This window comes from Acromyrmex echinatior, chromosome 1 (assembly GCF_024713525.1).
Source record: "Acromyrmex echinatior isolate Ae372 chromosome 1, ASM2471352v2, whole genome shotgun sequence".
Classification (NCBI taxonomy): domain Eukaryota; kingdom Metazoa; phylum Arthropoda; class Insecta; order Hymenoptera; family Formicidae; genus Acromyrmex; species Acromyrmex echinatior.
In genome coordinates, this window is record NC_141852.1 from 4,819,744 (window position 1) to 4,844,586 (window position 24,843).

Sequence of the window (24,843 nt, forward strand, 5' to 3'; positions counted from 1 at the left end):
AGAAAAATATTTATCCAAATAATATCATGATAATTATATTAATATATCATGATAATTTTCAATCATGAATTTAAAAAACAAATATTCCAAAGAAGATCCATCAATGAGATTTAAATCGTTATTTAACATATTCTATGAGAGAGAGAGAGAGAGAGAGAATTTCAGGTTTCCAAATAAAATTAAAAGAGAGAAATTCAGGTTTCATTTTAAAATAAAATCGATTAAAAAAACACAGTATATATTTACGAAGGAGGAAAGATTGTCGTGTGTGTATATATATATATATATATATTAGGTGTTGGAATTAATTCGTAGCGTTTTTAATGAAAGAATGTTATTTATTTCACATGAGCATTAAAAAATACATTAATGAAAGTACTTCCCATCACTTGTAAAACGCTACGAATTAATTCCAACACCTAATATATATATATATATATATATATAATATAAAAATGCGTGTAGTAGATACCGCAGTTCTCTTCGAGATGAATCGGGAAATCCCCATAAAGGAATGCGTGCAGGGCCGCTTCAAGGTATGCAAGTTGCACACTGCACAAAAGTGCTTTGTATGAAGGAAAGACGTCAAATTAAAATTAAAAAATCAATTCTCCACTTTCAATGCCAATTATGTGTGCGTTTTGATCATTTAATATTTTATAGTTACTTATAATTAATCTGTGCTTCGCGGGTTTTCTCCATGTCTTGGTCCATTCTTGATGTGCCAACATTTCGTGGGCCTTGCAGTCCACTTCATCAGGGCGAGGAGCAGCCTGATACTAGGAGAAAACCCGCGAAGCACAGATTAGTTATATAGAAAGCACCCATGGAAGCATCAAGAAGTTTGTAGTTACTTGTATGTAGATACTTATTATATTGGATTGAGTAATTGTTTATTTTTCAATGCTATTAAAATCTTTCAGTACATACAGTGAGAGTAAAAAATATTCGTACAAGGAAATTTTTTATAAAAAAAACCTTATTTGTAAAAAATAAACATTAATTAGCAATTTTATACAGTGAACACATTCTGTTCTAAGATATACAGGGTTGGCCATATTCGACGGAAAGATCTGGCAATGACAGAGATGTTAGATTGAGTAGAAAAAAAAATGTGTTTTTTTCCCATGATTGAAAAAAAAAACATCTTTCCGTCGAATATGGCCAACCCTGTACAAATGAGCTTCTCATGTATTTCTGATATTATTAACTAAATTTCTCGACTGTACAAATACTTTTTGAGCATTCAAACAATAAAACTTTTAATTTTCGCTTATTTTTTAGATGATATATTTTCTATAATTAATACACATTTTTTTGGTATGTATAATTTTAAGAAACATACAGTCTATTTTATAAATAAAATGTTAATTATCTAGCAAGAAATGATCATCAATTAAACGTCGAACGTTGGTGTCGATTGGTCATCGTATCGATATCGATTCGATATCAATTTGATGACTCATTTCTTGTTGTTAATATTTAATTTTTTAAAATAAAGTTTTTTTAAAAAATATTTTCTCTGTACGAATACTTTTTGTACTCACTGTATTAAGCCATTTTAGACGATCGTATTAATTTTGTTCTTTGTCGGACACATAAAAAGTGAAAATTTTTCTATTACTTTTAATAGTAAAAATTTTCTTTTTGTCTTAAAGGAAAAGTACATTAATACTTTAAAATAAAAATAAAAAATTATATCCCCTCTCAAGATATTTAAAAAGTTATTTAAAAAAATATATGTTATTTAAGAGATTGGTAAACAAAATGTCATATTGAGAGGGTTGATATCCCTTTCGCACAAAGATTGCCTCGTACGTCAGCAGCGGCCCTGAATGCATGTTCGCGTTTTACGAATAAATGTTCTTGCGTGTATCAAAAATAAATTGCACTCGGTTTTTCGACAGAAAAAAAAATGCAGTCTTTCCAATGCGATAGGAACTCAGTCTAAAATCGAACAATTCGAGAGTGTGATTACGAGTGTGTGATTACGTCGAGTAAACCGGTAAAACTACACGATACAATTCACAAATAAGGAAAAAGGCGAGGCTGGACCGAAAATTGTAACTGCAGACTATTTCGATCAAATAGCTCGGTTTTAGCCTTGCGCAAATGACTTTCCACGGATTGCAACATTAAAAATTTTATGGCAAAAATTTTCACACGACTATACAATATACATACCAACGTAATTGCAAAAATCGCAAAGTGCACTTGCACCGCTGGTTAAATCCGCAGTATGTAATTTGTCGCGGATATAATAGCTCCTTCCCGAAGAAGGAACAGAAAACAACTAAACAAACAATCGAATTCTTTTACGCTTTGAATATACCGGAAAAAGAATATTTCTGCGTATCCAAGAATAAGAGGCGTACATCTTATGTGTAATAACTTTTATATCGAAATATGAGATCATTTACGTCAGAGTACAATATAAAAAATATTTGAGAGAAGGTATATACATCCCAACTTTTGTTTGTTTATAAACATTTTAAAAAATAATTTGAATTTCAAGTGAGTGTTTTAAAGCATCCTTAAAAAAAATGATTAGTGTTCCAATAAACTGATTAGCTCTTTCAATAATTGATACTGCATCAGTAATCGATGAAATATCATCAGTTATTGTATAGTAAAACAGTTTATTAAAACACTAATCAGTTTTTTTTCTTATAGGTAGCCCAGCAAACGAAAATGGATTGAAATGGATTGGAAATTTTCAACTCATCCGAATTCGGATTTTAAATCTATAAAAATGGATTGGATTCCATATTAAAAAATCATTTTTATACGTGTAAAAGTTTAAATAAATTAAAATAATAATTATGAATTTCTATAGTTATTATTTTAAAACTTTTATACAAAAAATATATGCTAGCCGTATAAAGGAAACGTATAATAAAAGAAATATATTAATATGAAATACATAAAAGCAATTAATTTATTAAATAAAAATAAGTAATTTATATATGTAACATTTATTATATATATAATACATATTATATATATGTATTTAGTAGTAGTTCTTTTTGTTTCTTTTAACTATTAAATGAAGTAGAATTCATGATATATTTTTATGGTACAACTTATTTTAATTCAGTTGGATTAAAACGAAAAATTTCTTATTTATAATTCTGAATAAAGTAGCATTCATGATGCATTTTTAAATGAAACAATGAATTTTTTATTCACAATTTTGAATTGAATAGAATTCATGATCCATTTTAAAAGAAAAACTTTTTTTTATTTAATTTATTGGATTAAAAAACTGCATTTTCTATTCAGAATTTTGAATTGAACAGTATTCATGATGTACAGAAATGGCTGATATTAGATTTAGATTCAACTGGATTAAAAAACTGCATTTCTTATTTAGAATTTTTAATTAAGCCGGTAATAATACACGGAAATGGCCAATATTATTTTTAGATTCAACTAGATTGAGAAACTGCATTTTCTATTCACAATTTTGAATTGAGCAGTATTCACGATGCACATATAAAATACTATAATATTATTTTTAAATTAAAGCATAAAAATATACTCTATTGCTATAAATGAATAAATATGTATTCAAGATTGAAAAGGAATAAACATTTGTTTTATGAAATTCCTATAAATGAATAAAAATGCATTCAGGATTAAAAAGATTTTAACATTCATGAATCCATATTTCTGAAAATCTGAATACATTTTAATCTATTTCAATCCATTCTCGTTTACTGGGAGCTAATTAAAGAAATGAAGAAGCATGTAAAACGCATATAATAATTAACATCTAGTTATGAACGTAATCAATATTGTCCTTCTTTCTGTGTTACCTTGATTACTGTTAATAATAATGACTGATTAATGTTCCATCATTGAATTTTTAATTTATGTCGCATCTTTGAAAAACGAGTTGACTCTGATTTACTGACTTATACTTGATTGCCTTGTGTGCAACAGGATAATAATAATAATAATAATAATAATACCGAAAAAAGAAAATCTCTACGCATCTCAATACGATAATGGTACATATTTGCAGGCAAAAGGGATTTTACACGAAAAAAAAGAAAAGATTTACAAGATTATGGTTATTTTGTTAATTATCTCGCTATTTTGCATCAATTCCTACCATTCTTGAAAATCATTAAATGTAATTTTGTTTTGACGTCAACATGCGATGTCAATTTTGTCTTAAACACATTTTTTATTGTCAATAAAATATGATTAAAATCTATTTACCTTAACTCTTTTCCTTCCATTGTATAACTCTATTAATAAAGTTCTTTTTCTACACGTGTAAAATTCATGAGATTTGCTGTACAATAATTCAAAAACAATTTAAAATTAATGCAATATATAAAATATTATAAATAATCGTTCATAGTAAACTATACTTTCAAAATTATTAACGTCTTTGTGTAGCAGATATTTAATATATATAAAAGTATAAAATATGAAATAATATATATATTAATCATAAAATATATTGAATTTGCTTAATATCATTAATTTATTATTACGAAGAAATTAATCTTTAATATCTTTATTAAATATTTCATGTTTAATTACTGATTTAAATGCAATTTTTTTATAATAAAAAAATTTTCGGATTTATATGAGTTAACTTACCTGAAAAGACGATCCTCGTAACAGCGTACATATACATTCGCACGTTTCATATTTTGAAAACTAACACTGTAGATAATCTCGAAGAGCGTATTGATAGTATGGCAATACGTGCCGGCGTGCTGTTTGTTAATTCATGCGGAAACAATTTACATTATACAGTTGACCCTAAAAGAACCATCAGACGCATACAATTCGGTATATTTTTAATTTTTTATTCATGGACTGCCGCTTTCTTTCATGGAAGAGATTGCAATCGACAGATGTCCCTAATTATCAAAACAAAAGAACGTGGTCCGTTGTTTGTAATCCCTGATTTGATGATCGAGTCATTTGATAGCAAGTCACGTTTCACGCTTGGTTACTTGAGACGCACGCGTTCGTTGAGAGTCTCAATCAAACTTATAAACAATTTTATACTTGAGAAATTATAAATTCATTTTTCAAAGAGTTGCCACTTTTTGCCAAAATGAAGAATTATAATTAGCTTTAAAATAAATAAATGACTAAATAAATTCAAGTTTCATGTTTTCTAATTATAATCAATAAATCTTTGAAAATCGATAATGTAGAAATGACTTTCAATTGCTTAAAATTCTCTGTGCATTGAATCTTAAGATGAAATCACATTTTTTTAATGATAAGCATGCATGCATGCATGCTGCTATGTTTGCTTTAATGCATACAGTCTGACGTTTGATAAATAACTATGAAATTAGTAATTATTTCTTTTGGGTGCATGCAAGGAAATAAGCTATGAAGTAATATTATAAATATAATATCTATAATAAATATAAAAATCATGTATATGCAACATACAGCGCTCAATGTATAAACAAATGCTAGCATACATCAGAGCAGGCATGATTGTATCATTCAAGAAATCGAACATCGTGTGACTCCATTTTTATCTCAAAGTACTAATTATGCTGCAATTAGATATGATAATGACTTCACGGTTTTCCCCACGATATTCATTGTTTAATATTTTTAGACGTAAATAAATATTATAATTTTGATGAATTATTAATTTATCAGATTTTAGAGAGTTATTGTATATATTTTTAATTATTGTATATATTTTTATTGTATATATTATTAATTTTTTAGAGAGTTATTGTATATATCTCACATATTTATATTTACTTTTTTATTTAATACAAATAAAACGTATTAACATAAAAATTAATTCAATACGTTGCGACTAAATTATTTAAGGTTCCAGTTCCAACCAATTTTAGTACTAGCAGAGCTATTCTGATTAAATTCGTGTTAACTTTTTTGATAATAATTATATACATACACTGAAAGAAAAGATTGGCTGCAGCAACCAATTTTTTGTTACAGCCGCCAATTTTTGATTGCGTTAGCCTATTTGCAATGTATAGGATTTCACGATAGGTTAACAGATCCAAAAATTGGCTACTGTAACCAATTCAAAATGCTATGCCATATTCAGCCAATCTTTTCTTTCAATGAAATTTCATTTACATGTGCGACTTCAAATTCCTTCGCGCCTAAATTCCACACAGTTTCTAAAATATTTTGCAGACCAAGTGTGTACAGAAATATCTAATAATAATTAATTTTTGATACTTCAAGTAGATAAAGTTGTAAATGCTATATTATATCACTATTCTACGTATTTCAACATAATTTACAAATAATGATTAGCTAATTTATAAGACTTGTAATGCGTTCGGCTTTTTATGCAATTGTAAACTTATAAATAAATTTATAATTTAAGCCGCTTATTGAAGCTAATGACGAAATCCTGAAAACGTATTTCTGAAATAGAATTGACTAAAGATATAATCTTATTGGCTTGATTATATCGGTCAGCAGTAATTGCCCAGTTCTCAGTTATTAATGTAATTACGAAAAATAGAATGAACTAGATGAAAAGGACATATCGCACAAAAAATTAAAGTGTTTGATCAATAAACAGACTAGTTATATTTAGCTTCGAACGTACTTATCTTGTGCATTGAGATGCAAGAAAAAGGAATCGAATAAATATTACCGCATACACGTGAATGATTTACTTACATATTCATGCATGAAAGTAAAAGCCGGTCAAAAGCGTGCCGCACGCACATGACATACTCTTTTACTCTCGTTTGAATAAAAGTCGTGACCGACTTAAAATCTGCGGACTACATGATAACTGTGTCAAATAAAAAAGCAGTCAACGCGATGCTTACCGCGTCAATGATCGAGATCATAATAAAGAAAAAGAAAGCATGTCAAGATAGGTAATGATAGACGTCAAAATCTTGAGCGAGCGATCTTATGAAGCGATAGCTAAGATATTAGCTATATGATCTCTGCAAAATTTTGAAGTTAAAAATGTATTAATATTTATATTTTTCATATAAAAAATAAATATTAAAACTATGGTTGTATTCTCTATTGATTGTCAGTACTCAAAATTTATTTTGCATTGACATTTTCGAATGAGACATAAATATTCAGCGAAAACAATAAAATATAAATAAAAATATTCATCGACTCCGCGAATAAAATATGTATTATACGATACATATTAGGTGTTGGAATTAATTCGTAGCGTTTTTAATGAAAGAATGTTATTTATTTCACATGAGCATTAAAAAATACATTAATGAAAGTACTTCCCATCACTTGTAAAACGCTACGAATTAATTCCAACACCTAATATATTTTAAAGATCATTATATTATAAAACTTGACACGCGCGTGCGCAAGTGCTATATCTGCAGCAAAATTATTGTACAGGAAATAAAAAATTACTTAAAATCTTTATTAAATTGAATCATTAACTGTGTTCATCAGTGTTCATTCATTAAACAAAAATAAAATTTAAACCGAAAGATCATCTTACAGAAAAGTACATCACTCATTTGTTTCAACAACGACATAACATAAAAAACTAGTTTTCCAGAAAATAAATTTAAATATTCTTTAAATATTCTGAATCATTAAACTTGATAACACAAATTTTAAAATGCAATTTTAATATAATAATTGATTATAAAGAAATATAAAATTACTTTGTTATAAAGTATATTTTTTTCTTTTTTCTTTATTCTTCTTGTATAATAATTTTCTTCTTTGCAGGCAACTAAAAAACATTTTTAAAATTATATTGTTATTGTAGCAAATAACTAATATAATCTTCACAAAAAACCTCGCGTTTTTTAAATAAATTCTTTTATCTATTCACATTATATTATAATTAAATTTACTCTTAAATTTATTCTTATAGAAATTAAAAGAAAAAATGACTAGTAGTGTTTCCCATTTTTTACTTAAAAATTGAATATAACATTTTTTGCTCAGAAAAAAATTCCAAGCGTTTTATCCAAATCATTTTAACTTGTTGACTTTAGAGATATACGTTTTATATCTCAGCAGTAGGTTTGGCTCAAGCATTATGTTTCTTCGAAAATACGAACAGGAGAGTTTTGTTAAATATTTATAAGATGTAGATACCTATGATTCAGCATAGATGAGCCGAAATAAAACTATTTTTAATGCAGTCTCTATTATTTTTACATTCAGACCACGAATGCGTTGTTCGTAACAGGTAGCTTAATCGATGATTACCGGCCACACGCGCGCGCGAGGAATGTATCATCGTCATATCTAAAGAAGTTTCGTTGTATGCGATCTGCTTTAACGGAATACAACGAGTCATGAATGGACCAGGCAATCAGCTGTCAAGTTAGAGCTGTCAGACGCGATGTATCTTTCCCGGCTAGTGCTTTTTCATGCTGCACAACACATAAGTTCACCATTGATTTAAAACAACCGTCCAGACGATAGCTAGCATTCATCTTCCTAATTATCATTTTTATGAGCTTATATGTATATATAAAGTATGAAAGCGTGTGGTATTTCTATTAGATATATTGTACCTTCTCAAACATAGAAATTTTTGTATAAATTTCAATGTATATGAAATCGATTTTTTTTTAATAGACAACTTATGGAATGTCATCTTTTTCTTATAATATTCCAATTTTTACTTTCAACAAATTTATAATATCAATTAATAAATTCTTTTAAGATAAACTAAATTTTTTGAATTAAATGTAATCCAAAATATCTAGATTTTAAGAAAAATTTGATTTTAAATTGAATAAATTTTAATAAAAAATACATTTTTTAATTTATTATTTTAAAATTTACTTTTAAGATCATTCTATGCAAAAGAAAATCTCATTGTACTTTTATTTGATGGAATACAACAATCATACAAGATTCTGTCCAATTTGAATATCATATGATATTCATATCGCATTCATCTTTATTTAACTATAATTACTTTTGTAGGAATTGACGGAAAGAAACCAACAAAAAATCTAATGACATACAAATGTACTTCAAATACGCAATGAAATATTTTTTCTATTACAGATAGGCATTAGAGACTTGATGACTAAAAAAAAGATCAATTACAGAACCTGTTTTGCTACAAAGTAACGGCAAAATCTATCAGCAAAAATTTTCAGATTGGAGATAATAAACCCAATGTGGGAATGTTTATTAATTACCATCTACAAAAACCAGTTGTTGATTATCGTGGAATAATCCCGCTTCATTCTGGAATTATTCCATGAATGAGTATTTCACTTAAATAGCAAATGTATCTTGAAAAATAATTATAAAATCCACAGTAGAAATTTTTAGATCGCTTCTCCGTCATAAACTCTCACACATATATGCAGATTAATGCACAAAATATTTGTAATGCACAAACGATTTAATTAAAAAAAAAAAATTGTTTAGATTTTAGTAATTAATTCTCTCTCTACTATACCAACTCTGTACTGTTTTGTTAAAAATAATTGTATTATATAATAAATGTAATAGATATTCATACAAGGAAAATTTTTATTAAAAAGTCTTATTTGTAAAAAATAAGCACTAAGTAGCAATTTTATACGATTACATTCTATCCTAAAAGATAAAAAAGCTTCGCGTATTTATGATCATAGAAATTAATAACGTTTTCCACTTTTTGTGAGAAGACTGATGCAATCAGATGCAAATTGGTTTGTATATTTTTAGTGCTAATAAATAATTTAAAGGTTTCTTTTAAGGTTATGAAGTTATTATGACAATAAAGAATACGTAATTAAAAGAGTTAAATTATTTATTAAGAGTAAAAATGTGTGAATTAATTTGCATTTAATTGCACTCAATATGCATCAGTGTAGTTTTTGCAGTGAAAAACACTATAAAGTTCTCGACTATGCGAATACTTTTATATCAATAGTACAATTTTTCTTCTTTATTTATTTTAAAAATTATATTTTAATTATTACATGTAATTTTAGGTAAAATAACAAAATCTGATATGCATAATAATGTAAATTATAATAATTAAAAAAATTTATTTAATAAGAAAAAAAGATCTCGAGATATCATAATTTAAAAGTATAATTTTATTATTTTTCATCATAACACGTTTTTACATTACATCAAATTATTCAAATTTTATAGTCACATTAGCTTCAATTTTCATAAAAATGTGAAGAATACAACGACTGTTTTTTTTTTCACGGGAATAGGATGAAATGGCATTCCGGAAAAATTGTTTGCAACATACATATGGTCAGTTAATGTGTGAATAAGACGTGCAAAATCAGTATTGGCTACTATCGCCTGCAGGCGTAAAAATCAGGAATGATAAGATAGCAGGTGACACTCTTAAAATGGTCATTAAACATCAGTTATGCAAACGGCACTCTCGTACATACTACTATTGCAGTACCGCCATTTGCGGATTTATCAGCATTATATAAAGACCCGTCACGGAATAAAGAATAATGACAAAAATGTGATCAGTACGAAATAGTGTCGAGTTGACAAAGATGAAGGAATGCCTGATGAAGGAATGCGAGATAAACACGGTCGGAACCAGTTCGCGAATAGAGTTAAACAGCGCTTTGCCACAAAAACCGCGTAGATAAAATCGACCGCAGTAAAGATCCGACGAACTAACTCAGAATTATCAAATTGATTTTCATTGTAAATGGCAATGTGAGGCAACAACGAGTAAAATGCACGGGAGAAACTCGCGTCGCTTTCTCAGATTATGTCTCGTCGCAGTGAAAACCACGAAGGGGTAAACTACTACTGATGACTATACTTATATTACGCAAAATCAAAACATCATTGCGAATCAACAGAGAATTGCCGGAACGAGTTTATTATCTGATTTACATATTTCTTATTCACTCTTAATGAATTACAGAATAATGCTGTTAATTAAATGATAATTCTTAAATAATTGCAAATAGAAGATGACATTTATGAGCTGTCAGTATTTTTATTGAATCAATCCTTGTCATATTTTCTTCCTCAATAGTGCTTCATGTCAAATTTTCAGCTTGTAACAACATCAATGCAAAAAACTGATAAAGTGCTGAGCGACGAGTCTGACACATTCAGACGTAACTACTGTGTACGTGGTGCATAAGTGTAAAACAATGTAGAATAGAGGAACACACGGCGTAACTATGCGCTTTCTATTTGATCATGCATTTGCAGTCGCGTCTCGATTACCACCGGAAAATTATTACGACACAACCGTACGTTGCAATCTTGCAATAGGCGAGAGAGCAGAACGCCTTTTCTATGCCTTTTCTACCTGGGCAACTATAGTAACATGACATGCGCGCGAACACATAGATATTTATAGCTTAATCGCGATGCACTATTAAAAACTTTCGCTCTTTAATTGCAATTTTTGTTATGACTTACACAAATATCTATCAAATGCAGCTTAATTGTTCGAGAAAGGAACTCTCTGATTTCTTGATTAATTTTTATAAGTATTAAAGAATATTAATGTAACAATAAAAATTAAGATTATAATAACTTACATAATGTGTGTGATTATTAAATAATTTTAATATTATTTAAATCAGAAATTTTATTCTAAATTGTATACTTTTCAGAGGAAAATTACTTTATAAGTTACTTATAAGTTACTTTTTATAGGTTACTTTATACGTATTTGTTATAAAAATTTAGTATAAAAAATAATAAAATTGGAGCAAATAAAGAATACCTGAACTAATACTCAATTTCTGTTACAAAAAGTAATTTTTCCAACTCTGACTTTTCATTAAAAAGAACTTGCTTTGTTATATATGCATATATTTTTCAGCTGTTTAATTAATATTAATGCATATATAAATAAACGTATATAATACGTTTTAAATAATGCGTATTTGTAACAATGATTATAATCATTTCAAAGAGCTTACATAAAAAAGTTTTATTTTCTTGTTCGTATCTATTAAAATCTAAAGATCATTTGCATGGAAATAATGATGCGTGGGTACAGTGAGATATCCTTCGATAAATATCGAGCAATGCCTGATGTCCTTCATATAAACAAACGCGCGAATAATTCTCTCCCATTATACTTCCTCTTATTATATACGTCAGCATATCTTGGGCGTGATCCATAGGAGAATTACTTATTACTTAACTGTTACGGTAGCACAGTCGTTGTGTGTCATTGAGTTCGTCGAGGGGAAAAAGAGATTAGCGCCGCGATATGCGCTCTCAATTGTCATTCAGACATTTGATTAAAAAAAATGTCGCTCATAATCATTAATCTAATACTACGAAAATAGTACGAGGATTCGACATATAATACATGGTTATATCGATTACAAATATTGCAATAATAATTGCAAACGTTAGCGTTAACAATTTTTTATTTCTACTTTTTATTTCAATGTACTTTGTATTATCTCTATCTTTTATTTCAATGTACTTTGTACATTGTAAATTTGTATAAATTATCTCATTGTAAATTGTCTCGCAATCATATATAACATAATCATATAACAAAATATTTTTTATGACGAGGTTTTTAAATAATACGGATTTGATTAGTCATTTTTTAACTATTTAATTAATGTTAATGAGATTTTAGAGAGATTTTACTATATTGATACCTACATAAATAATGAAAGAGCTATAACATTTTATTAAATAATCAGATCAAAATTAATTCTTCATGTGCTAATATTTTTTATAATAATAATGAATGATGAAACCAAGGTTTTCTAAAACTAAATTTTAAACAATAAATAATAAAACAAGAAAAATAAAAGGCTGTAAAAAATATATATATAAACAAAAGTGTAATCTCAGCGTGATTTTCTTTATTATATTGTACCTGACTGCGATAATTAGGTACTTCAACTTCCATTTAAATTTGACCACTATTGTCAATGACTATTTGTCAATTATTGAGGATAACCTAAAAGTGGTCAACATTTTAAATTTAAATTTTATTAAAGAATTTTAATTAAACTTACAATTAGTTGGCTCTGATTGGCATTTTCATTCATATGATAAAACTGCAATTTTCAGTAAAAAAATATCTAAAAAATTGTGAGATGTTTTTTATGCTCGCGAGAAAAAAATCAATTTGCGAGAAAAATCCTACTATTAACTAATACAAAATATATAATGTAATATTACGTACAATGCAGTATTAGCGAGCAAGTGCTAAAATCATAAAATTCAAACAACAAGAAATAAATTACCGCATGAACGTTATATAGAGGAAACCGTACATTAAACCTGATGACAGAATGATTCTGCGTTAAAGCACAAATTATTCATGTGAAAAAGTAACAATTCATCATCTCTGAAAAAATAACAGAAATAACAAAATAAAAAAGTCTCCAATCTAATCTTAAAGATCCAAGGTTTTTTCTAGCATCGTTTTTCAAAGTTATATATGATATCCTAATAAATGCGCAGATATTAGCAGATATGCTTAATATTAACGTAATAAATTTTAATACTCCAAGGATTTGCATAGTATGCAATTTGCATAACGTACTGCCTTAACGTAAACAGTTACACGCAATAAGCAAATATATGTACAAATATCAAAATAGAATAATTAATATAATCGTTAAAAAATATTTATTTAGATTTAGTAATTTTACTACTTCTTAAAAAAAGTATCTTAAAAAATACTACAGTAACATTAAAACAGGAAAACTATAAATAATTTAAATCGAACTCTCAATCTTTAAACTAATAAATAATAATAAGATTAATGAGAGTCAGCGCGGAAATGGATGATAAATATTAATTCATAATAATGAATAATAATAAATGATGTTTTATTATGTATTTTTGAACATTTCCATTCTCTTTGGAGTAATCTTCAGCAAAGTTACATATATTCACGCTCAATATTGTTTAAACAATCTGTCCGATAATGAATCACTCTCAGGTTCCCAAAACTGTAGCAAATTCTGACGTATTGCGGACTCTCACTAGTTTTAATCTTACTGTTATTTATTATATTCAAACAGAAATAATAGAAATAAATTAATTTAAAATTAATGTAAATAATTCGTAAACTTTAATTTTCCTTTTAAATTTAATATTCTTTATTCTGATCATTAAATTATGGGTCATTATGTATAAAGAAATATTAGATTATTAAATTAAATAAAAAACTGATTTGTTTCTTTAATAAATCAATTGCTTATTTTTTTTCAGAAAAATATTTCAAAAATATGTGAATTCGTATTAAAATAAAAAAAAATAATATGCAGAACTTCCAAATTTTATCAATAAAAAAAAACATGGAATTTATCAGTTTAATTAAAATTTATATTATATTTAAAATTTAGTCTCAAGTGTTCTTCTAAAGGCGTTTATACACATAAATTATTAAAAAGATAAGACAACAAGGCTTTAAATAAATTAAAAATCAAAATAATAAAAATAAGAGGTTACATATTTATTGCTAAGAGGCTACATATTTATTGCTATATAGCTAAATATTTATTGCTAAGTTTTAACAATTATTATAAATAACTAATATGTAACTTTAGTTATACCATATTAAGTTGACATTGATTATTACATAAGAGAGCAAATTGACATCAGTTTTTGTCTATGTTGAAGATAAAATAACGCGCGTGCGCGTGCGCTAAGCAGAAAGTCGATCTCTCAGTTTCAAAGTATTTGATTGCATTCATCGTGAACCACCGTAAACGGTCGAGTACCATTTTTCATCTTCGCAAAAAGTTATAGAGAAGATCGCGTAATATATATACAATCAAGAGATTATTTATTCACTAGATTGACCCTTCATTGTAATTTCAATATCGCAATAATGTCCGCTGCAAGAATTACGGTGCTGCGACTCGTCGATCAAAGAAAAGCAAGGTATTTCTATGAACAAGCATAAATTACGAAACCTCGAAAGATCTGTGAAAGTTGCTGCAATATATTCATCTAAGCGTTTTATCTGCAATCAAAATTATTAAGATTAATGCTGTGGTTGGAACTCGTAAATTCGTAAATGCAATTAAGGTATAAAAGTACAGGAAGTAGTAATATTTGTGTCCCAATGAATCACTTCACAGAAATAATTAATTATATTTCACAACTGCTCCGTTACGCTAGCTAGTTTAACGTATTTAATATCTTACACTTTGGATAAAGGAAATTTCATAATTACATTCAATAGAAATTGCATAGAATTTGTATTGTAATATTTAATGGTAAAGCTTCTTGAATCTTTAACGTTAGATAAAAAAAATCTTCTTATGCTGTTCGATATTTTTAAATGTTGTACATTATTAAAAAATCATTAAAGATATTGATAAAATATACAAAAGCAAAGTATCTTCTCAAATTTCCTATTTACCAGATGCAAAAGTACATAAATATCGAGCATCTCTTCAAACTTGTTATATAGAAAGCAATTTTATCGAATGGGAAATTTCATCACAGGATCACAGGAGAACGAAATCAGAGTAGACGGGCAACACGAGAAATAAGAGGATGAAAACAGCCTTGTTAGAATACTATCTGATTATAGCTTCACTATAATTTCAGCAGATTCCTCATGGATTTCACTTGGAACATCTTTCCCCTTTTTGTCCACAGATATCTTCATGTTCATAATTCTCAGTCTGCTTGGCCTCGCAAGTGGTTGCTTCATATTGCTGTGCGACCCTTATGAATTACTCTTCAGATGGAAAATAGTCTTCAACGACGGCGGTGAGATTTTTGAGTATTGGCGAAAACCTCAAGTCGATATCTACGTTAAGGTCTACTTGTTTAATATAACAAACCACAACGAGTACCTAAGCGGCAAGGCGAGCAAGTTACGATTTCAAGAAATTGGGCCCTATGTATATAAGTAAATAGCATAATTTTATTAAATCTTATTTACAAAAACGCGCTTTATGTAAATTACTGTTTTGTAGTTCGATAAGAAAGGAATAAAACATAAATTTATAACGCATCAAGCATTATTATTATTACATGTACATAATTACATTAATTTTATGTTTTGTCACTTATTTACATTTGTCTTAATTAAATCAATGATGAAATAATTTTAATTATTGTCTTATTTTTTTTAATATTTAATTTATATAATATAAGTGATTTTAAATGACTTAAACAAATTCAATTACGTGTCACTTGCGAGGTATTAAAAAAAAAGACAAATTGAGTTATCAGAATAAAAAATTCCAGCGAAAATGATATATTCTTACAATAAGAATTCTTGCGTAATTGTGGAAAGTAAAGGTCGGACGTTCTCATTCATTCTCGAAGCTCGAAAGAAGTAAATAAATCACCTCGTAAATAATAATTAGTAAATTGACACGATCTAGTTTACGCGTGTTCTGTATCTACTTATCCTTTCAAGACAATCATTCAATTGCATTCTTGTTTTATATTTCCGGTATTTAAATGAAGTAAATTTGCATTACAATGCGTTTCACTCACCTGACCAAATGGCGAGTGCAATGCGTTGTAATACGATCGTTCTTGAATCAAAGTAACTCAAGTTTATACCAATTCATTATCTAGTTGATCTTTCTTTTCTTAAGAGTAAATGCACACTTGTAAAATTAATAAGAGAAAAATATAAAGAGAAGGATCGCATAAAATAGCAGAATAAATTTATAAATTAAACGGATTTTGTGAAATTATGTGTTCCAAAAATTCTTCCAAATCTTTCCAAATCTTTGAATTTATATTCTACAATATTTAAATAAATTCGCTTTATATAAATTTATATTATAATAATGTTTCTCTATTCCATTATATTAGGTGTTGGAATTAATTCGTAGCGTTTTTAATGAAAGAATGTTATTTATTTCACATGAGCATTAAAAAATACATTAATGAAAGTACTTCCCATCACTTGTAAAACGCTACGAATTAATTCCAACACCTAATATGTATAACAATATAATGTTCAAATATATTTTTATATATTGTAGTCTCTATAAATCCTATAAATATATATTTAAATTTTTCTATCAATAGCATTTTTACATGATAAAAATTTATTTATATAAAGACACATTTGATATATGATTTCTCTATGCCCCAAAGTGTTTTTAAAAATGTATATGAGACGCAAAAGAAAACGTATTCTAAATACATAATTTCATATATCTAATGACAAATGAATAATTAATATTATTCTGTTATATTCTTCTATTAATAATTAATATTAATGTTATTCTATTATTACATCTTGTTACAGAGAAATATTCGAGCATACAAATGTAGTTTTCAATGACAATGGTACGTTATCAACGATACCAATACATCCACTGAAGTATATTCCGGAAATGAGCAACGGCACGGAAGAAGATCTCGTAATAATACCAAACATTGCACTGTTCGTAAGTAATAAAGTATTACTCTTGTAAATCGTAAATTAAATGGCGAGAGAGAGAGAGAGAGAGAAAGAGAAGGAAAGAGATCTCAGAAAAATTATCTTATCGAATGCATGTACAAAATGGGATTAATGTGCACGTTCATTTTGATAATCAAATCTGTTGATTGTGTAAAAATGACTGACGCTAAGAAATGTATGGGTGTTAAAAATAGAAAAATACGATACGAATAAAATCAATAATTACTTTCTATTTCCCTTTCCGTATATTGAATTAAAACTAATTAGAAATTAGTGGGGCACGTGAATATACTAACAATAAGATAAATGAGACGATGTTTCAAACTTTATCAAATATATTAATCTTATACTAAATCGAGTATAAACAAGATCTTTTAAACCATACATATCCCGTCGGATTCTTATCATACAGACCGACTCAGAAATAGCAGTATGTAATCCCGAAGATTTTTCGTATACTAAAAACAAATCCGTAGCCCAAATTGCTCCATTATATTAAGTTTCTAAGATATTTTAAAGTAAAATTTCTATTTCGGGCATTTTTAAGTTCGAATATCTCATTTGATATATCACGTGATGTGATGGAGAAATAAGCTGCGGATTCGAATTCAACAAGAACAAATTTACAAAAATCACCTATTATAGGATTTATAAATTAACATTAGTAAAATGAAAAAAAAAATTATATACGATAAAATGAATATATAATATTATATACGATGAAATATTCTTACTGTACCGAACTCAGAGTCACAAACGGGCAGGTTACCAATTAATATTTTTTTTATTTTAAAATTTTTAATTTTTTATCTGAGTTTGACTAATAAAGGAGAAGCTATGATTGTTCCTCATCCATTTCTATGCAAACTTGGCGAGCATATTTTGTTCTAATATCTCATTTTGAGGACAGGCAAATTATTTTCAAGATATTAAATCTTTTTTAATTTATCTTTTTATTTCTCGAAAATTAGTTTTTTATATATCACAAATTTTTTTAAGCAATAAAACGTGAGTAATAAATCAATATTTTTTTATTTATAATACTGCTTACATTATTGCCTTTCTACTGTGACATAAAAAATTGTAAGCCGTAAACTGTAAAAGAGATTCTCTTACAGTTACGGCTTATAATTTTTTGTATACCATGCCGTTACGGAGCAGACTTTAGAATTTATTTATTGATCGTAAAGAAGAATGTGTCACGACTTTAGATGATGCATAGATTGTGATTAATACATGCAATTAAAGAATAATTAAACTGCAGTTAATTATAGCTTAATTCACAAGAGATGATTAATGGTTAAGTATTTAAGATATTATAAATAAATCAATAAGATACTGGACAAAATTTTTTGCATACTCATCATATGATTCAAAACGTCCAATTATCGAAAAGAATGTAATTAATCGAAGAACATGCTTTATGCATTCACGACACGTTCAACACATCTGACTCGATATATAAGATTACCAAAAATTTATCGAATATTATTCAACATCGTGTATATAAGCGTGCATATCGGAACGTGACAATAGACATAATAAAAAGAATTATAAGTCTTGACCAGATAAATAATACGATATATCAGTCGTAAAGGTCATGATGAAAGAAACTGAACACTTATATGCTCTGCATGAGCATTATTTAACATAGCTTAGATAAAAATAGTGCAATAAGTATGAAATAATAAATACAGGAACAAAAATTTATATTTTCATCATTTGTTTATAACTGCATATTTAGTAATTTTAGATAACCAATTTCATTCTTTATGTCAATGATGTAATTAGAGTATCATCTCTTTAAATACAAACAACCTGCTATATTTTTTAACATAATATTAATAAGTAGAAATTTTTACTAACAGTTTTATTAAGTATCTAATAGTTATTCATGTACATGTATGTATAATAAGTTGTAAAGTTTAATTATTAATTAATTTATTAATATGTATGCTTCTACATATACAATATGTATGTGTATATATGCAAATATATGTGTTGTACATATATGTATATATATATATATATGTATGCAAATTTGTAAAAATCCTTTCTTTTTATATTATTTACAATTTCAATATTATCGATCTCTTGATTTTTGCAATAAAGGTACTAAATATTCGGACCGCGAAATGCTACACGTATTGTTATTGTAAGAAATCAGTTGACAAAAAATAGTATACATATGCGGAAAATAATAATATAAAACATATTTCGTAAAATATTTACAATATTAAACAACTTAGTCATCGACTGCATTAAACGTCTGTATATTCTGAGTTAGTGCTGACCCACGCTGATGCAACCAAAGTTCAACGAAAACTTGGACTTCTTCAAGGCATTTCTATGGCATTTCATTTATTCGATATGACACGATCTAGCACGTCGTAAATTTTTTAACAAACCATTAATTATGATCGGTTTCGCAAAGCCCTTCTATTCCCCGAGAAACTCAAGAACTTTATTATGTGCGCGAGTTTATTGACGATAGGTACATTCCATTCTTATATAATGTGACATCGCGTTCTCTCAGATACGCATGATTTTGCAATGATTAGTTTATTAGTTAGAAGACCGTGTAACATTCTTTCAACAAACGCGTTCCGTTAAATTTCATTGTTTCGCCGATTAATCCAAATTTAGCGGACAAATTTTTACTCATAAATATTTATCCGTGTTCGCACACAATCGATTGCCTACTTCAAGATCATCCAACGATTACATTGCTTTCTCGGTATTATGTATCATATCCGTATAATTAATGAAACTGTAACACAACATGAACATAACTCACAATCAGATATTACGCAAGAGATAAGAACTCGCGCTCTTCGATTCACGTGAATTTTACGTAATATTTTACCGCGCGGATCAATTAAATATTCCATATGACGTATTCTTTAATGTGACGCAGATTTCTCTAGAATGTGCCGCTTACGAAAAATTTCCATTCGTGGGATGCATCCTCGAGAAACTTGTCACATTTGCTTTGCGCGCTCAAGCAGTTGTGAAAAGCCAGGAAGAAATATTCAATGCTAAAGAAACGCAAGCTAATGTTCTTTCCATCGTCATCTTAAAAGAGAAATTTGATTATTATTAATGAATAATATATTTGCGCAAATCCGTTATAACTTTAAATATAACTTTCAATGTTTCGACATTAATTTAATCATTTCATTGACTTCAAATACTATTATCTGTTTATATATTACCTCAGTGAAATTCAATTATTATTAGCAAACAATATTTGCACAAGGCTGATAATGCGATTTTCAATTTCAAACTTCAATCACATTTTCAACGGTAATTATTCTTTTGATTCAAAATTATTTGTTTTTCAAAAATATAGCGTTATTTTTATTATATAATATAATTTTTTAAATAAATTTCCAAAGTTAATTATTCTAATAAAAATAATGATAAGAATAACAATGAATACATTCTTGTCGACAATAATCATTTCGACATTCCTTTTTCGTAAAAAGATGTCGAAATGATATACTTAATCGCAAGAATGCAACCATTGTTCTTATTATTAACATTATCAAAACAGATCGCATAAAAGTGTGCTCCATATTTCACTGAATAAATAATACAGAGCCATAACACTACATACACATTTAACTACATGTAGATATTTAAAGATCATAAAACGTACGTGTCTTATTGTAAAACAATTTTATATAAATTTCATATAAAGCTTAAAATGTATTTCTAAGAATCGTTTCTCAACATTTAGTACTAAATATGTAAAAAGTGAATCTTATGAACATATGATACTTATATTATATGTTATAAATACAAGTTAATTAGAACAATAACTGCTCAATAAAGCGTAATTAATTGTAAGTATATTTTTATTTATACTGATTTACGCAAACAAATATATGTAGATGTGTAAAATGCAAACTCACAATCTCGCGTTCTCATTATCGTAATCATGAAACTTGTCACAATTAAAAGGACGAGCGATAAAAAAATATGATCTGATAAGTACCTACATTACATTTAAAAATCAAATTTATATCCGTTAATTAATTTTCTCTAAAGATATGTGTATAATCATTATTCTCACACAATTGTATCATTTTATGCAGAATGTTTTTTTATTTCAAAACATGCAGAAGCAACAATGAGTTTGTAGAATCTCTAAAATATCAAAAGTCATTGACGTCATCAAGAAGTCATTTTTTTCATATTTTTCTCATTAAAAGCTTGATGTATTAATTTATTCATATAAAATTATCATAACAGATATTTTCTATATATAGTATCCAAGAAGCACATGAACGTCTTACACCCGATTTTGATCATTCGGACGTTCACCAGACATCCGTTCACAACTTTGGACTACACTAAATACGGACTATCCTTTGTACACATATTCTATGAACGTCTAATTAATAAATGTCCAAAATCGGATCCATATGATCAATACGTTTATTTCATATCCATAAACGCGCAGATATAAAATGGACATAAAAGGAATGTTTATAGAACTATGCGATCTGTGGAGGATCTGAATAAATTAAATATGTTGTATCTTTATAAAAACGTAAAATTAATTATTAGATAAATTAACAAAATAAATTTAAATGAAATCAGAAATTATTTATATAAGATTTTGTTACACTAATTCACGAAATCATAAACTACTGTTAAATCATTTTCAAATCAAATGTTCCTACAAAACATGACTCTGCAATGATTTGCTTCTCAAATAAGAGATAAATAATTAAATTATAACTTTTTTACAAAAATTTTGATGCAAAATGATTTTGTATTACAGTGTTATTTACATTTTATTTACTATGTAAATTCACCTGTTATTCTGATACGATAATTACTTTAAAGTTATTGCATCTATGAAGAAATGAAATCTCAACATTTAATTAAATTCGCTGTTCAATGCACAAGAGGTGCAGTGAACCGTGTTTTATGAAGAATCCGCTTAAGCAATACATTCTTCGTGGGCAGGCAAATTGTAAAACCGTCAGTTAAAAGTAATAGATATGCCGTAAACACACTCTTATCTGTTTAAAAGGTCGCACGAGAGAAAGCGTTTCGTGTATATGCAGCTTTTCTATTGCATGCAGTAGCCATTGTCTGTTGACATTGATTACTATACCGAATTATATTATCTCTTGAAAATTTAATGGCATAATCAGGACAAATATATACAAACATTCTTAATTATTGTCTTATATCTCTATTAAAATTTATATTTATAAAATTTATTTTTATCAAGAAACAAATAATTAATTGACGGTTAAAATTTTTGCTTTGAGAACAAAATTTTCTAAAAATCTATACTAAAAAAAATTTATTAAAGTATTTCTTTGAATAGTATTAAGCAAACAATTTACATACAATAAATAAATATTTATTTAATAAAAAAATGATAGTTTAATTAAATTAATTTGTATCAAATAAATAAATATTTTTACACATTTAGTAAATATTTACTGTTTAAACAAATACTTATTAAAATTAATTTTTTTTTGTGTATTTTCTAAAAGAATTAATTTTCTATATTATTAAATTTATTTTATAAAATTTCAAAATATTTATATCAAAAAAATGTTTTTTTAATTAAATAATTAACAATATATATGATTTTTAACTATGATTTATAATAATAATGGGGTTTAATTGCTACAAAAATAATTGCTACAAAAATATAATTGCCAATGAAATACATACCATTGAAACATTAACAAAACACAAAATTAGCATTATTTTTTTATGAAGTTATTTTTAAATATATATAAATCTGAAAACGATTTGAAATTGAGCCATAATGTAATTCAAATTTCTGTAATTTAAATAAATTTTATTCATTAATTTATATTACGCTCTGAGATCCGTCTGACTCTCATCAGTCCTTTTATCAAATTATTGACTTTATTTTTATTCTATTTTTATTTTAAATTCTTACTTATTTTTCATTGCAAAAATTTTGCATGCAACTTCAAGCACAATTTAAAAGCATATTGTAAAAATATTTTACAATATGGAACAAGTGTTCTAGGATTTTGCAAGCTGCTAGATTGAAACTGGTTAAACCTCCTACATGTATGCCATTATTTATGTTAGCCACATTATCAATATAAAGCCAATGACCCTGGCAATCGCTTGGGTGAAGAATGTCTGTAGATTACGATTCTTTCCACTATGGAAGACTATTGATGTCACACTTAATTCGATAAAGAGCAATATTATAATGATATTATAATGACACACAATAAATGTCAATAGGGAACATGTCATTGATCCGGCAATATAACAGATACGATTTATCATGTAATTTACAATCTCTAATAATTTGCTAAACACATCTAAGTTCATGTTCATATTATCTTTCAAAGATAATTATAGTCTTCTTAATAACTTCTAAAATATAGGATTTTATATTGCTTATGTAAATATATATGTATTTTTTTATTCTATAAAATAATTTGCTTTTTGCGTAATATTGTTTTATTATGCATTTAAAAATTGTTGTTAATTATCATACAAAAGTTATACTTCCCACTTTGTTAATGGGATAATGAAAAAAGGAGAGAAAAATGATAAGTGAAGTCAATAACTTGATCTTATATCAATGCACACAAGTAATGAGTACACAAAGTATACAATTATATAATCTCAATGTCAGCTTATTGTAATGGAATTAGTTATTTTAATAGAACAGTATATTTGCTTCATTAAAATAATAGTTTATATTATACATTTTTTTCTCCAATTATACATTTTTCATTGTTTTTCTATTATTGCAGAGCATCACGAGCGTCATGAAAGATGCCTCATACATATCCAGGTGGGGTCTTAACATGCTGATCCGTCAGCTAGACACTAAGCCCCTTATTCAAATAACCGCACATGAATTCATGTTTGGTTACCAATCGACTCTCGTTACTCTTGGCAATCATTTAATGCCCTCCTGGATTAAGTTCGATAAATTGGGATTAATCGATAGGGTAAGGAATAAGCAACAATTTCTGAAGTATATGAGATAGGTATACAGGAGATCATATATAAGTAATATTTATAATAATATATTTTTTCAAAGTTAACGTAGCTTTTCCTTGACATAGCTTTTTTTTTAATTATTTAATTAACGCAGACGTTTTCTTTTCTAATTTTTTAAAATAATGTTCTAATAATGAAATTCAATCTGGAATACAAGCCTTATGATGATAAAAATCTTGTATTTGCTACACTTTACAGATGTATGACTTCGATGGCGATTTTGAGACGTTTTACACGGGAGAAACAGATGTACGAATGATAGGCTTGATCGATAAGTATAAAGGGGACGTAAACTTACCGCAATGGACTGGTAAATGCGCGAATGTGCAAGGCGCGAGCGATGGTGTTAAATTTCCGAGCTACATCGAGCCTAACGACACAATCCTCTTCTTTCGCAAGAGTCTCTGCCGAAGTGCACGCTTGGTAATTTTGATCATTGCAATTACATCACGCAGCGAAATAAAGTTAAATAGTTGGAC

At 27.3% G+C, this 24,843-nt stretch overlaps 1 protein-coding gene across 1 annotated transcript in view; it reads left to right on the forward strand.

The window, feature by feature from the left end:
- The window catches only part of LOC105151762 (scavenger receptor class B member 1), a 33,897-nt gene that overhangs the window by 3,403 nt on the left and 5,651 nt on the right, over positions 1 to 24,843 (forward strand). The window contains exons 2-5 of the mRNA XM_011065656.2: positions 15,553 to 15,808; positions 17,174 to 17,315; positions 24,112 to 24,312; positions 24,563 to 24,787. Coding sequence (XP_011063958.1) covers positions 15,553 to 15,808; positions 17,174 to 17,315; positions 24,112 to 24,312; positions 24,563 to 24,787 — 824 coding nt within the window. The remainder of the gene's footprint in view (positions 1 to 15,552; positions 15,809 to 17,173; positions 17,316 to 24,111; positions 24,313 to 24,562; positions 24,788 to 24,843) is intronic.